This window comes from Ochotona princeps, chromosome 9, assembly GCF_030435755.1.
Source record: "Ochotona princeps isolate mOchPri1 chromosome 9, mOchPri1.hap1, whole genome shotgun sequence".
Lineage (NCBI taxonomy): Eukaryota > Metazoa > Chordata > Mammalia > Lagomorpha > Ochotonidae > Ochotona > Ochotona princeps.
The window spans coordinates 78,885,901-78,900,498 of record NC_080840.1 but is presented as its reverse complement, the minus strand read 5'-3'; the positions used below and the strand labels follow the sequence as shown (position 1 = coordinate 78,900,498).

Below are 14,598 nucleotides of genomic sequence, written 5' to 3'. Positions count from 1 at the left end.
ATTCAGCTCTCTGCCTATAGCCTGGGAGAGAACAGAGGACGGTCCAGGGCCTTGGGATCCTGCACCCATGTGAGAGACCCGGAGGAAGTTCCCGGCTCCTGGCTTCAGATTGGCTCAGCTCCGGCCATTGTGGCCACCTGCGGAGTTAATTAATGGACAAAAGAACTTTCTGTCTGTATTTCCCACCAAGTCTTAATGCATGGCAAAGGATGGGGATTTGAGTATTTTGCTGAAGACACTCTGCATGGCCTTCTTGATGTCACTGTTCCTCAGGCTGTAGATAAAGGGGTTGAGCATGGGGGTGACCACAGTGTACACCATTGAAGCCAAGGCACACTTCGTGGTAGAAAGTGAGAAAGTTGAACTAAAATATACTCCAAGCGATGTTCCATAAAATAAACAAACGACTGTCAGGTGAGAGCCACATGTGGAGAAGGCTTTGTACCTTCCACCTGGTGATGGGACTCTCAGAATTGAAGAGACAATTTTAGAGTAAGAGAAGAGGATCCCTGATATAGGGACAAAGCCATATATGACGGCAACAAGATAAATACCTATGTCACTGCTGAATGTGGCAAAACACGAAAGACTGAGAAGTTGAGAAGGATCACAGAAGAAATTAGAAATCTCCACTCCCTTGTAGCAGCTAATTTGTAAGATCATCAAACTGTGTACCAGGCCATCCAAAAGACTGGCCACAAAAGACACTGAAACTAAGAAGCCACAGCGGCGGGGGTTCATGATGACCTGGTAATGCAGGGGGTGACAGATGGCAACAAACCGGTCATAAGCCATCACAGTCAGGAGTAAATTATCCATGCAAGCAAAGAGGACAAACACAGACATCTGAGTCAGGCAGCCAGCATAGGAGATGATTGCATTATGTGTTTTGATGTCCACAATCATCTTGGGAACTGTGGTGGAGATGAAACCCAGGTCATCCAAGGATAGGCTATACAGGAAAAAGTACATGGGAGTGTGCAGATTAGGGTCTGACGTGACAGCTAGGATGATGAGCAGATTCCCAAGCACGGAGACCAGGTACATGGAGAGGAACAGCCCCAGGAGGAGGGGCTGCAGGTCTCTATCTTCTGAGAAGCCCTTGAGATGAAATTCTGAGACACGTGTGAGATTTTGCATTTCAGTATAGCCTGGGAACCTGTTAGGAGAGAAAATAATTTTGTTTAAGGAAAATCAGTCACATGGAAAATTTACATATTTTCAATTCAGCACATCATGTGTGTATCTCATGGTTAAGTCTAAGATTGTTCAAATAAATGGCATTAAAAGTTTTCCTGGTGCAACATGACTTTGAAATTGATCATTTTTAGAGGTGTGCTCTTCTCTCAAGTTTTCAAGCTCCCCCCACTTTCATTTCACAGTTGGTGAGCTTACCACCTCTGCCATCCATCTCAATAGTGGCAAACTCAATCACCTGAACACTTCATAATTGGTTTCTGCAATATTCACCTTCTTCCATGTGCATTCTACATACACCTGCTTTAGAGACAGCCAAAAAATGTAACATGACATTTCTCACAGTCAAATGCACCCAACTATTTCCTTTTCCATTTAGTTGTAGGAATGTGTTTTAAACAACTTATGTTTGATTAAAAGGGAATTCATGATAAAAATACAAGGTATTTGAGCAACAATGTAGGAAATGGACTCTGCACACACGATAAACTAACAAGACCTCTAAACCAATGATTGGAGCAAAAATGCCTTCGTATTGAAATTACTTTTTTCCCATTTTTTTTGTGCATTTTTTTTTATTATTATTAATTTCATTGCATAATGTGACACATTTGTTTTTATGCACTGGAATTCCCCCCACCCCTCCCCAAACCCTCCCCCCACCCCCGCGGTGGATTACTCCACCTTGTTGCATTTCCATAGTTCAAATTCAGTTGACATTCTTTCATTGGAGGTTTTGACCAATCATAAAGTCCAGCATCTTATTGTCTTGGTAAGTTTTCTTGGTGAGACCATCTCTGGTCTGAAGGTAGAACCAACAGAGTATCATCCCAATCAAGTAAAAAACCCAACATAATATTTACAACCATTTACAACATTATGGCATTAATTGACATGGTATTGATTAACCAATGTTACTAGAGAAACGCATGTTCTCGGCCACAACCTGTGACTTCCTCATGGACATTTCAATTTTGGTTTATATTTAACCAAAAAAAGCTCTAAAATCTCTATTATTTTTCTCTTTTGTTTTTGATCCAAATGCTCATTTTCCTTCAAATTTACTGACCTGTTGAACTTTTTATACTTTAAAGTCTTTCAAGTGAAAGACTAAGATTTTAAAAGGAAAAGATTGACATTTTAAAGGGTAGAGAGAATGATCAGAACAAAGGATGATTGCAGAGTGGTTATTTCATGAAGCAGAGAGGACACATTCCAGAAAATAGGAAAGGAGAGAAAAACAGCAGAGGGGTGCCTGGAGACTGACAGACACAGGAAAGCAGTGGACACAATGGTGTGGTGTTGCAGTGACTGATACTCCAATGGCATTCAGCTAACAGCAATCTGAACTCCACCAGCAACCGGAACTCCACCAGCAACCAGGTGGGAAGGGACTTTCACTGGGAGCTTGGGAGGTAAACCCAGACAAAGAACTGTCCACCCTGCTGGTCCATTTGATTTGACCAGGAGCAGAGAGAGAGCAGCAGATGCCAGATGGACTGTGCGAGAACAGGGTGGATTTCATAGCTTGGTCAGTCTCCTAGAGCTGAAATGGGCACCATTTTGCATGACGAGGCAGAGCCAAGGGAAGGACTGAGCATACGCTGAGCTGGGAGTGAGCTCATTTCTGGCTCAGTGAACTGCAGCAATGTGGCATTCTACAAGTTCCACCCAAGACAGGTCTGGGTAGCCCTCAGATCTGATGGCCAGCAGATCAAGAATCTGGTAGTGGTATGTCAGGCGCCATTTTGTACACTGTGGCAATAGCTTTAGGACTGCAGGGGACAACAGTTAACTGTGCATGTGCTGACCTCACTGACTTCCATGGACTGCACTGGTCCCACAGGAAAATAATACCGATTGTGGCATCGTACAAGTTAAAATAGGTCTGTTTAGCACCCAGACCTAACGTCCAACATGTTCCAACAAGATCAGCGCCACCAACAACATAGTTATATAGGACACCTGAAATCGCATTGTATACCTGTGGGTGACATAGCTTAGAAACCTGCCCCAAGGAGAAGACTCTGCTAACCAGAAGTACAATGACCAAGAACAAAAGAAGAGACAAAGGCACAATAAATATTACCGAAAACTCCCCTGCAAAGGAGCAAAACCCTATGCCAATCTCAGAGTTCACTGAGGAAGACATTGAGAAAATGGGGCACACAGAATTCATAAAGCTCATCTTAAACCTTCTGATCAATAATGAGAAGCACATACAAGAGTTCAAAGAATTTAAGGAAGCAATAAAGCAAATCAAGGCTGATATATCAGAAATTAAGAACAAAGTACAGCAAATTAAATGTACAATGCAGAGTCACCAAACTAGAATGAAGCAAGAAGAAGAAAAAATCTCAAAATTGGAAGATGTTTCCTGTCATCAGAGGGAAGCAAACAAAAAGCTGGAAGCAGAGATAGATCAGGCAAAAAAAAAACAATATTCAAGAATTGAAAGACACTATTAAGGCCAAATATAAGAGTTATGGGAGTCCCAGAAGGTGCAGAAAGAGAAGCTGTGTTTGCAAATGTATTTAATGAAATAATAAAGGAAAATTTCCTTAATCTAGAGAAAGAGTTGGGAAACAAGATTCAGGAGGGGCACAGAACTCCCAACAGGCTTGATCTAAAGTGATCTTCACCAAGACACATGATCATCATGCTCTCTTCAATTGAACATAAGGAAAAGATCCTTAAATGAGCACGTGAAAAAAATCAAGTGACATATTAAGGAATGCCAATTAAGCTCACAGGAGATCTCTCACATGAAACTCTACAGGCAAGAAGAGAACTGAGTGACATATTCCAGATTCTAAAAGAAGAAAATAGTCGGCCTAGAATAACATATCCAGCAACACGTTCTTTTGTCTTTTAAATGAAATCAAATTCTTCCACAGTCAAGAAAAGTTAAAAGAATTTGCCTCTTCCAAACCTGCCCTACAAATGATACTTCAAGATGTTCTCTTGATAGAGAAGAGGAATAGTTCCAAACAAAACCAAGGGCACATGGGAAGAACATCCCAGTAAAATGACAACAGAAGACTAAATCAACGAACAACACTATTCCTTAAATGACAGGACCAAAGTACATGCATATGTATTAACCCTGAATGTAAATGGCTTAAGCTCAATCAAACGTCATAGATTAGTAGACTGGATTAAAAAAAAAACAAAACCCATCTATTTATTGTCTAGAAGAGACACACTTCACCAATAAAAATCAGCAGAAACTATATCGCATGGGTTTTGTTGTTTTCTGTTGGTTTCATCTCTTCAAAACACTTTCTTCTGATTAAAGCATTCAATGACTCATAGATCCTAGAGTAGCATCATTTTCTTCAAGACGGTTCTTGATTTTCATTTCTTCAGCTACATGTTAGTCATTTAGTAGCATGTTATTTAACTTAATGGTGTTGTTAATTTCTTTTTTCTCCGTGATGTTGATTTTGTTTTGTGGCTTTTCATTTAAGGGGATGTATAGTAGCTGTGTGATGGAGACTGTCATATCTAGTAACATGTCATTTAACTTCATGGCATTGTAAATTTCCATTTTTCTCTCTATTGTTGCTTTTGTATCATGAGATTTCATTTAATGGGATGTACAGTAGCTGTGAAATGGAGACTAACATCCAGATGTGAGGACACAATGTAGTATGCATTTCTCCTTCCAAAGATGGACTTACAATGAAGCTGTTCAGTATGTCTTAACAATCGGATGCTGGACTCTCTGCCATTGTCCATGCCCACATTAATGGCATATGACTGTGTATGAAGAACAATATTTTAGTAATGATATAGAGGAACTAGGTGGGGGGGAGGGAATTGGGGAGGGGATAAGGGAAATGCCAGGAGTCTATGGAACTGTATCATAAAATGATAATAATAATAATAAAATTTAAAAAAACAAGAAAGAAACCAAAAAGTGCAGCCAAGTCTCACAAGTGATGGCAGGATGTCAAACAACTGTGACAAAACACGGTGTTTCTCAAGGTGCAAGTAAACAGGAAATGGATCAGAATCAAAGGAGTCAAGACTTGCATTACGTATTATTAGCACATGGTATGCAGGCTTCCCAAGCTGATGCCTAATTGCATAGAGACACAACAGACACCCCTTAGGTCAGATTGATGTCAGAGCACTGAAATAATTTTCTCTAAAAGCTGCACAAAATGTGTATATGGTTCTTTTAGGAAGTGTACTATACTGACTGTTGCTAATGCCACGAGTGGGCATTGATGTTTAATTTTCCTTCTTTTTATCAAGTGCCCACATCTCCTTCAAACACTTCATCTGCCCCATCACTGCCTGAGAGAACATTATTTGATTTGTCTATTACTATGACATGGATTCAAAACTTCTGGTCCTTTGTCTCATGTGAAAATTTCTAAAAGCTGTGCTCATGAAATTGTTTTTAGTTGCAAAATTAGGTGACATGTAATTTTACTGTGCACTACCTCTGTGTGCTCTCCCGGGGGAAAAATGATCACTGTATGCTCCATCATGTTTTGTCCATCAAATGTCTGCCACTGCAGTTTCTGGTAGCAATCTTTCATAACTCACTAGGAAACATAATCCTGTGAGGGGAATTTTTATTTTGATTGGCTCAAGTGGAGCAGCCAATAGAATGAGCAGGAGAAAAGAGCTTGGGGTTCTACTCCTGGACAACTTACCTAGGATACACTCTTGCATGTAAACTCACCACGTCTCTGTGTTTGTTTGTATTCTGGACAAAAAATAATAATAACCTGCATCTGTGGCCATCTTAGCATTCAGGAGAAGTCAGAACTTCAATAGCTTGTTGTTCTGATTTTTTCCAAACATATTTCTCACAGAACAAGTGTATCATGAATGCTGTTGTCAAGGGAACTGGAGGCATTGATGATGCCCAAATCTAAGATGTGTCTCAGCTCGGGTAGAACATCTGCCTCCTCTTCTGTCTCTCTCTCTCTCTCTCTCTTTTTTTAAACACATCTGAATAATTCTGCCTTCTCAAAACTCACTGAATATAATTATGCAATGAAACTTAAGCTGTGTGACAGGACCCCTGTCCTTCTCAAAGATACAAACCACTGCTATGCTGATATTCCTACACATTTCTGATTCCATGGGAAGCTCCTAAAAGGGATCAAGGTGCTGAGAATATAGCACCACGTGTGTGGAAGCCACAATGGTTATGGTAAGACACTGAGCCAGCCACAGCTCTGTTCATTACATAACATAATTTTTGATGCTTCATCTGCTTAAATATCACATGCAGGTCATAATCTCAGGAATGAGAGACAGTCATTCCTCCATAAACACACAGCATATAGCTTGTAAGGACATCCTTTTAGTTTAAAATTTGAGGTTTTAGAAGGAAAAGTACAAGTCTACTTAATAATAAATAGGGTTTTTTCATATGTGGAAAATGTATATTATGAAAAAAACTTGCACATAAATTTTTTTCTGAAAAGTTCACATCATCATTAGCTCAAAATGTTCATTCTATTTTCCATGAATTTTGAAGTTATCTCATACACTGGTGGAAGCAACAAGTTCCATTGCCCCAGTAGGAAAGCACAGTGCTCAACATGTTGTCTTTCAATGAACTAGATGACATGTAATTTCAAAACAATATTTAAAATGTATTTTATCCATCTTTGATGTATCTATTACAAATAGGAAACATCCAAGATAAGTGCTTACATTACTCAAAGCAGCTATACTACTGAGGCACTGATTCTGATAGCTGAGAGTGCCTAGTGTCACAGATCCTGACAATCCTCCATGGACACAGAACAGACGTGGTGAGTGGAATAGGCCTGCTTCCAGAAGACGTTGTCTCTGAATCTGCTGCCTTTATGCTCACTGCTCTTCACCAGGCAGCAGAACACTTCCTCTATATTTTTTCAGAGGTTACAATATCAGGTACCTCTGAGGTCCCTTGCTAGTCTCTGCCTTTTTTGCAGTAGAATTGGAATCTAACACCTCAATTCATGTTGCTCTATTCACAGGAAGTTCAGTGATTACAAGAAGTGAAATCTCAGAGAGAGTTCAGGACAGAGCATGTCAATGTACGATGCTGTGTCTCCCCTGTTGGTGTACTTAGCATTGAATTTATGTCATGTTTCACAGGCTGCTGCCTGGTGTGGTCTATAAAGAAACCACCAAGGACTGGGGCACAGTGAACAGCAGGTCTCTTCAATTAGTAATTAAATGTGAAATCATTTCTCAGGAATCAGAGGGGTAGGGTGGCTGTGCTTCCATAGTGTTTGGAACCAACAGCTGATACCTGACAACCTCATACGAGAAGACTACCTCAAACGCTGAGCTCCTCCCCTCTTACACCAAGTAAAAACAGTATGTGCACCTTGAAGCATTAGGTAGCAGGACGAAGCAGTGTGTTTAGACACAGAGTTCAGACGCTGTGCTCTCAAATGTTTGTGATGCTGTGCTTCCTGGCATCCCTCATCTTAAACTCCCTGATCGTCTTTGAAGATTTAACAGAAGTTTATACAGACTCAGTTGCTACTATCACGAAGGACATGCCGGTGGGAAGATATTGATGTGAAGAACAAAACTCAAAATGAGATCCTTGAGATACTGATGAGAATCATGTTCATAAAATGAAACAGTTTCCTAAGCTGAAATGTTAGCTGCACTCTATTGCAGCCATCATTTCTTTCCTAATGCTGAGAAAATAATGCTCCTGACATTTCCAGATCTTTCTACCATCTCCCTTAGCACTTACCAGGATGTACTCAGACTCTGCTGAGGCATGATGGAGGGTGAGGGCTCCACTGTTGTCTCACATTTTTTTTATTCAGGACTGGAGGAGACAAACTCAGGTCATTTCCTCCTCATGCAAATGCTCCCAGTGTTATGGGAAAGAACACAGAGCTTTGAGATTTGCACTGATGGAGTCATGGCCTGAAGGTGCTGGCTCATTATTTACACTTGGAAGACCCTGGGGGCACAGTGCTCAGAGCTCCTCGTTAGGCAGTAGGTCCAGGATATTCCAGTCTCAGAGGACTGACTCATAGTGATGGAAGAGGGAATGGGGAAAAGAAGTGTCCTTGGGACGTAGACACAAGGAAGCTCACCTGTGAGACTTTGTTGCTGATTCCCAAAAGCAGGATGATGAGCACTTGAGAGCAAGGGCAAACCTCTTCACTGCAAATTTACACACACAAAGTCACACACAAACACACACACAGTCTCACACACAAACACACACGTTGTAGCCCACAGAAGATATTTCCCCAGAGGTTTCTTGATGGGCTGCCTGAATCTCCAGCAAGTCTGTTGGTTAAGGGCTTCCCTGTGTGAAGCCAGGACTGAAGCATTGGGATCATTTCCCCAACTGAGCAGAGAATGCAAGGGATTCTTAGAAACTAGTAAAGATGACACAATCCAAGGAATAAATTGCATCATCAGGAATAGATTTCAAAAAGTCCTCGCCTTGAAAGTCCCGGGATCCCATATGGGTGCCGGTTCTAATCCCGGCAGCTCCACTTCCCATCCAGCTCCCTGCTTGTGGCCTGGGAAAGCAGTTGAGGACGGCCCAATGCACTGGGACACTGCACCCACGTGGGAGACCCGGAGGAGGTTCCTGGTTCCCGGCATCGGATCGGCGCGCATTGGCCCGTTGCAGCTCACTTGGGGAGTGAATCATCGGACTGAAGATCTTCCTCTCTGTCTCTCCTCCTCTGTGTATATCTGGCTGTAATAAAATGATTTTTATTTGAAAGGCAGATTTTTAACAGAGAAGGACAGAGAGAAGTCATTCTTCCATTATTTTACTACCCAATGGTTGCAAATGCCAGAGCTGAGTTGATTCAAAGCCAGAAAAAATGAGTTTTTTCTGGGTCTTTGATTGGGTCCAGAGACCCTGGCATTTGAAACTTCCTCCATTGCTTTCCCAGGCTGCAATCAGGGAGCTGAATAAGAAGTGGAGTAGCTGGGAAATGAACGGGAGCCCATGTAGGATGCTGATGCAGATGTAGATGACTGGTTTGCAGTGCTGCCATACCAGCCAGGTTAAACCCATATGTGAAAGAGGAGATGTTTGTTTTTCCAACAACAGCTCAGATGAATCATCATAAAGAAGGCCCATACTGTGATAGGTAACACAGAGAGATGACCTATTGACAGTTAAAAAAATGCACACACTTGATGAGAATTGAAATAAAAATAGTACAAACCACTTAGAACAAACATTGGAACTGAAATATAGCATAAGAAAATAGAATGAGGGCCCGGCGGCGTGGCCTAGTGGCTAGGGTCCTCACCTTGAAAGCCCCGGGATCCCACATGGGCGCCGGTTCTAATCCTGGCAGCTCCACTTCCCATCCAGCTCCCTGCTTGTGGCCTGGGAAAGCAGTCGAGGACGGCCCAAAGCTTTGGGACACTGCACCCGCGTGGGAGACCCGGAAGAGGTTCCTGGTTCCCGGCATCGGATTGGCGCGCACCGGCCCGTTGCGGCTCACTTGGGGAGTGAAACATCAGATGGAGGATCTTCCTCTCTGTCTCTCCTCCTCTCTGTATATCCGGCTTTCCAATAATAAAATCTTTAAAAAAAAAAAAAAAAAAAAAAAAAAAGAAAATAGAAGGAGTCAATAGAGAATTCAATGTAAAGTTTTATCCAGCACAATCATTAATCTTTAGACATTTATTAACAGTTCTATTTTAAAACATTGTATTTCAAAATCATTTTAAATTTAAAAAATGGAGGGTTACAAAAATTTCTCACAGTTCCTCACCCGATTTTCTGGGTTTCAGGTTCTAACCCTACCAGTGCCTCGTTGGGTCCCATTTTGTGTGCTGAAGAAATGGCCACAAGACAGGAGGACCAACCACGAGCGCTAGATTCACTAAGCCAAAAGCAGACTCATTGCTGGCTTGGCAGAATGCAATGGTCCAACAGGAACAAAATAGTATCAAATTGGCATCCTACAGGTTCCACATAGGAGAGGTCCGGGTGGCCCCCACAATGAACGGCCACCAGGACCAGACACTACAAGTGCCACATCAAGTGTCATTTTGTGTCCTGAGGAAAGGCTTTGTGGCAAGAAGAACAACAGTGAGCTCCACTTGCACTGAGCTGGCAGAAAACTTACATCTAGCTCAACACATTATACAGGTGCTACAGGGAAAATAGCACCAACTCAGCCTTCAACAGATTCCACCTAAAATAGGTCCGGGTGACCCCCAGACAGCAAGTCCAGAACTCCACCAGTGACACATCATGCACCATTTTGTGCACTGAAGAAAGGTGGTGGGGCTGAAGGAACAACAGCGGGCTACGGAAGCACAAAACCAAGAGAGAACACACTTCCAGTTCAATGCAGTGCATGGATATCACAGGGAAAATATTACTGTCATACCATCTGACAGGTTCCAACCAAAATAGGTCCAAGTGGCCCTCAGGTATATGGCATCGTAAGTTAACTCCTCATGAGCCAGTTGGTCCAGGATGTTGTGCTCTCTGAGGACTGGCTGATACGAATGGAGTGGGGAATGAGGAAAAGAATGAGTACCTGGGAACTTGACACAAGGAAGCTCACCTGTGCTCCTCTGTTCCTGGTTCCAAGGGCACAATCTGAATGTAAAACTCACAGTTCTAGTTTTCAGTTTCAACTCAGTGCATGATTTTTCCAATGTTTCAAGCACAGCAGATAACATAGGGGTTATGCAGAGAAACCCAGAAACAGCAACTAATCAAGAGAACACATAACATCTCCAGAACTGATTAACCAACCTTTGGATGTTGTTATTGCAGATGTATGGAGAAAAGGAGAGGCAAGGACAAAAATCTTTCATTCACTCACCAATTGGATGCATAAGCTAGAGCTGAGTTGACTGGACGCCTGTGTTCAGGAGCTTCTTCCAGGCCTCCCACAGGGAGAAGCATGGTCACAAGGCATTGAACCATTGTCCACTGCTTTCGCAGGCCGCAAGCAGTGAGCTGGGGGAAGTGGAGCAGCTGGGACATGAACCGTTGTCCATATGGGTTCCTCGCTCTTGACTGCATGTGATTAGACAACTGAACCATTGGGCTTGGCCCATATTAGTCAAACCTTTCAATACTACAGATTTTTTTTTATCATCAAACTCAAGGAATAATCTTGAGATGTTCAATAAGGCAAAAAATCATAATATGAATAAAAAATTGTGCAATGGAAAAAAATGCATGATCAAATTACAGGTTGGTTAAAAACACATTACATATGTTCTCTTACATATGAAAGAGAAACAGATATATTAGAAATAAAAAATATAATATAAGCACTAACATTCAATAAATTTTTCAACAGCAGAGTTTAACAATAACAATAACAAGACAACATTTTTGCCTATTTATATCACTTACTTTGTTTGCAAATAGCTACATCTATTTTGAATAATTTCTTGAAGAGTCAATATAATTTAAACAGAAACTTCTTTGAAATAGCAAAATGGGTAGCATACCTATATAATTGTTCTCATCTTAGTCTTCAGTTTAAAGAAATCAGAATCTCTTGGATGAGACCCAGAACTGAGATTTGGTAAACCTCCAACTGTGGTTCCCTAAAAAGGAACTGTGTTTTGATTCATGCTTAAATCAAGTGCAAATTATGTTAGACAGACTCAAAATGTGTGTGGAACAGACATATGAATTATGCTAAGAAACAAAATGTAACAAATTTAACAAAAAAAAGCGAGTCACCTGTCCATGATGCCTGGATCAGAGATAATGAGATACAGAGAAGTCTATAGGCAAAAAGGATTCTGGAAGAGAGTTGTGAGGATACATTTACAAATCCAAAATAATCTAAATTAATAGGAGTAAAAGAAGCAATGTCCAGACATAAATATAGAGACACAAGAGTCTCATGTATCAAGCTTATGGAGGTGAGATTTGGAGATCTAGTGCGTAGTATTGCTACTTTTCCCACAAAGTCCAAATGCATAGCTCAGGCAATGGAATGAGACTAATTTGTTGAGTACCCTTTGCATGGACTTCTTCATGTCCCTGTTCCTCAGGCTGTAGACAAAGGGATTTAGCATGGGGGTGACCACAGTATACACCAAGGAGGCCAACCACCCTTTCCAGCAGAACCAGAGAAAACTGAACTTAGACACACTCCAATGCCTGTTCCATAAAATAAGCAAGCTACTGTCAGGTGAGAGCCACATGTGGAGAAGGCTTTGTACCTGCCACCTGGAGATGGGATTCTCAGAATGGAGGACACAGTTTTATAGTAAGAGAAAAGGCTGCCTGGCATAGGGAGAAAGCCATACATGATGGCTACAATATATGTAAATATGTCACTGCTGAAGGTGTCAGAGGAAGTAAGATTGAGAATTTGTGAAGGATCACAGAAGAAATTAGCAATTTCCACTCCCGTGAAGCAGGTAACTTGTAAGATCATCAAATTCTGCAGCAGGGCATCCAAAAGACTGGCCCAAAGGGACACTGAAACTAAGAAGCCACAGTGGCGGGGGTTCATGATGACCTGGCAATGCAGGGAGTGGCAGATGGCAACAAACCGGTCATAGGCCATCGCTGTCAGAAGAAAATCATTCATGCAACCAAAGAGGACAAACATACTCATCTGGGTCAGGCAGCCAGCATAGGAGATGGCTGTGCTGTGGGTGAGGATGTCCACAATCATTTTGGGAACCATGGTGGAGGTGAATCCCATGTCAACCAAGGACAGGTTGCAGAGGAAGAAGCACATGTGTGTGTGTAGGTGGGAGTCTGAAGTGACAGCCAGGATGATGAGCATGTTCCCGAGCACTGTGACCAGGTACATGCACAGGAAAATCCTACACAGAAAGGGCTGCAAATTACAATCCTCCGACAAATCCATTAGACTGAATTCTGGGACACTTGTGAGATTTTGAATTTCAATATTCTCTGGGAAACTATACAGGGATAAAAAGTGTTATTATAAAGGAAAGGAGGTATATGCACTTTCCTTTATAAATTTGAATGTTGTAATAAACAGGATTAAAAGAAAGTGATTTCATGCAATATTATCTTGAAATCTGTAGTACTTTGAGATGTTTTTCCCCCAAGATTTCAATACTTGCACCTCTAATTCATGTTTGTCTACCATAAAACTTCCGCCCTTCTTTTCAATAATAATGAAGTCAAGTCACTTCCCTATAGCCCTTGAACCTTTTTACCATAATTAACTATGTAAAGATTGTCAAATAGATAGATAGATAGATAGATAGATAGATAGATAGATAGATAGATAGATATAAGGAAACCTGCCCCAAGGAGAAGACTCTGCTAACCAGAAGTACAATGACCAGGAACAAAAGAAGAGACAAAAGCACAATGAATATTACCGAAAACTCCCCTGCAAAGGAGCAAAACCCTATGCCCTATGTTAACTGAGGAAGACATCAAGAAAATTGGGCACACAGAATTCATAAAAGCTCATCTTAAACCTTCTGATCAACAATGAGAAGCACATACAAGAGTTCAAAGAATTTAAGGAAGCAATAAAGCAAATCAAGGCTGATATATCAGAAATTGAGAACACAGTAGAGCAAATTAAAAGTACAATGCAGAGTCTCCAAAATAGAATGAAGCAAGAAGAAGAAAGAAACTCAGAATTGGAAGCATATTTTCTGTCACCAGGGGGAAGCAAACAAAAAGCTGGAAGCAAAGCTGAATCAGGCCAAAAAAATAATATTCAAGAATTGAAAGACACTATTAAGGCCAAATATAAGAGTTATGGGAGTCCCAGAAGGTGCAGAAAGAGAAGCTGAGTTTGCAAATATATTTAATGAAATAATAAAGGAAACTTTCCCGAATCTAGAGAAAGAATTGGGAAACAAGATTCAGGAGGGGCACAGAACTCCCAACAGGCTTGATCTAAAGTGATCTTCACCAAGACACATGATCATCATGCTCTCTTCAACTGAACATAAGGAAAAGATCCTTAAATGTGCATGTGAAAAAAATCAAGTGACATATTAAGGAATGCCAATTAAACTCACAGGAGATCTCTCACATGAAACTCTACAGGAAAGAAGAAAATGGAGTGACATATTCCAGATTCTAAAAGCAAATAATTGTCGGCTTAGAATAACATATCCAGAAAAGCTTTCTTTTGCCTTTGAAAATGAAGAATTTGCCTCTTCCAAGCATGCTCTACAAATGATACTTCAAGATATTCTCTTGATAGAGAAGAGGAATAGTTCCAAACAAAACCAAGGGCACATGGGAAGAACATCCCAGTAAAATGACAACAGAAGACTAAACCAACGAACAATCCCATTCCTAGAATGAAAGGACCAAAGTACCATGCATACGTATTAACTCTGAATGTGAATGGCTTAAGCTCAATCAAACGTCATAGATTAGTAGACTGGATTAAAAAAAAACAAAACCCATCTATTTATTGTCTAGAAGAGACACAC

The 14,598-nt window shown here is 41.1% G+C and overlaps 2 protein-coding genes across 2 annotated transcripts; both read right to left on the bottom strand.

Annotated features, from left to right (window-relative positions):
* Nucleotides 1–192: 192 nt before the first annotated feature.
* On the bottom strand, nucleotides 193–6,609 carry LOC131481121 (olfactory receptor 7E178-like). The gene is made up of 2 exons (XM_058668417.1): nucleotides 6,572–6,609; nucleotides 193–1,165 (listed from the first exon to the last, which is right to left on the bottom strand). Exon 2 carries the CDS (start codon nucleotides 1,138–1,140, stop codon nucleotides 193–195), a length of 948 nt encoding a protein of 315 aa, XP_058524400.1. The 5' UTR covers nucleotides 1,141–1,165; nucleotides 6,572–6,609.
* A 5,609-nt stretch (nucleotides 6,610–12,218) lies between these two features.
* Nucleotides 12,219–13,031, bottom strand: LOC131481108 (putative gustatory receptor clone PTE01). Its single transcript, XM_058668403.1, has one exon. The coding sequence runs from the start codon at nucleotides 13,029–13,031 to the stop codon at nucleotides 12,219–12,221; it is 813 nt and encodes a 270-aa protein (XP_058524386.1).
* Between the last annotated feature and the right edge of the window lie 1,567 nt (nucleotides 13,032–14,598).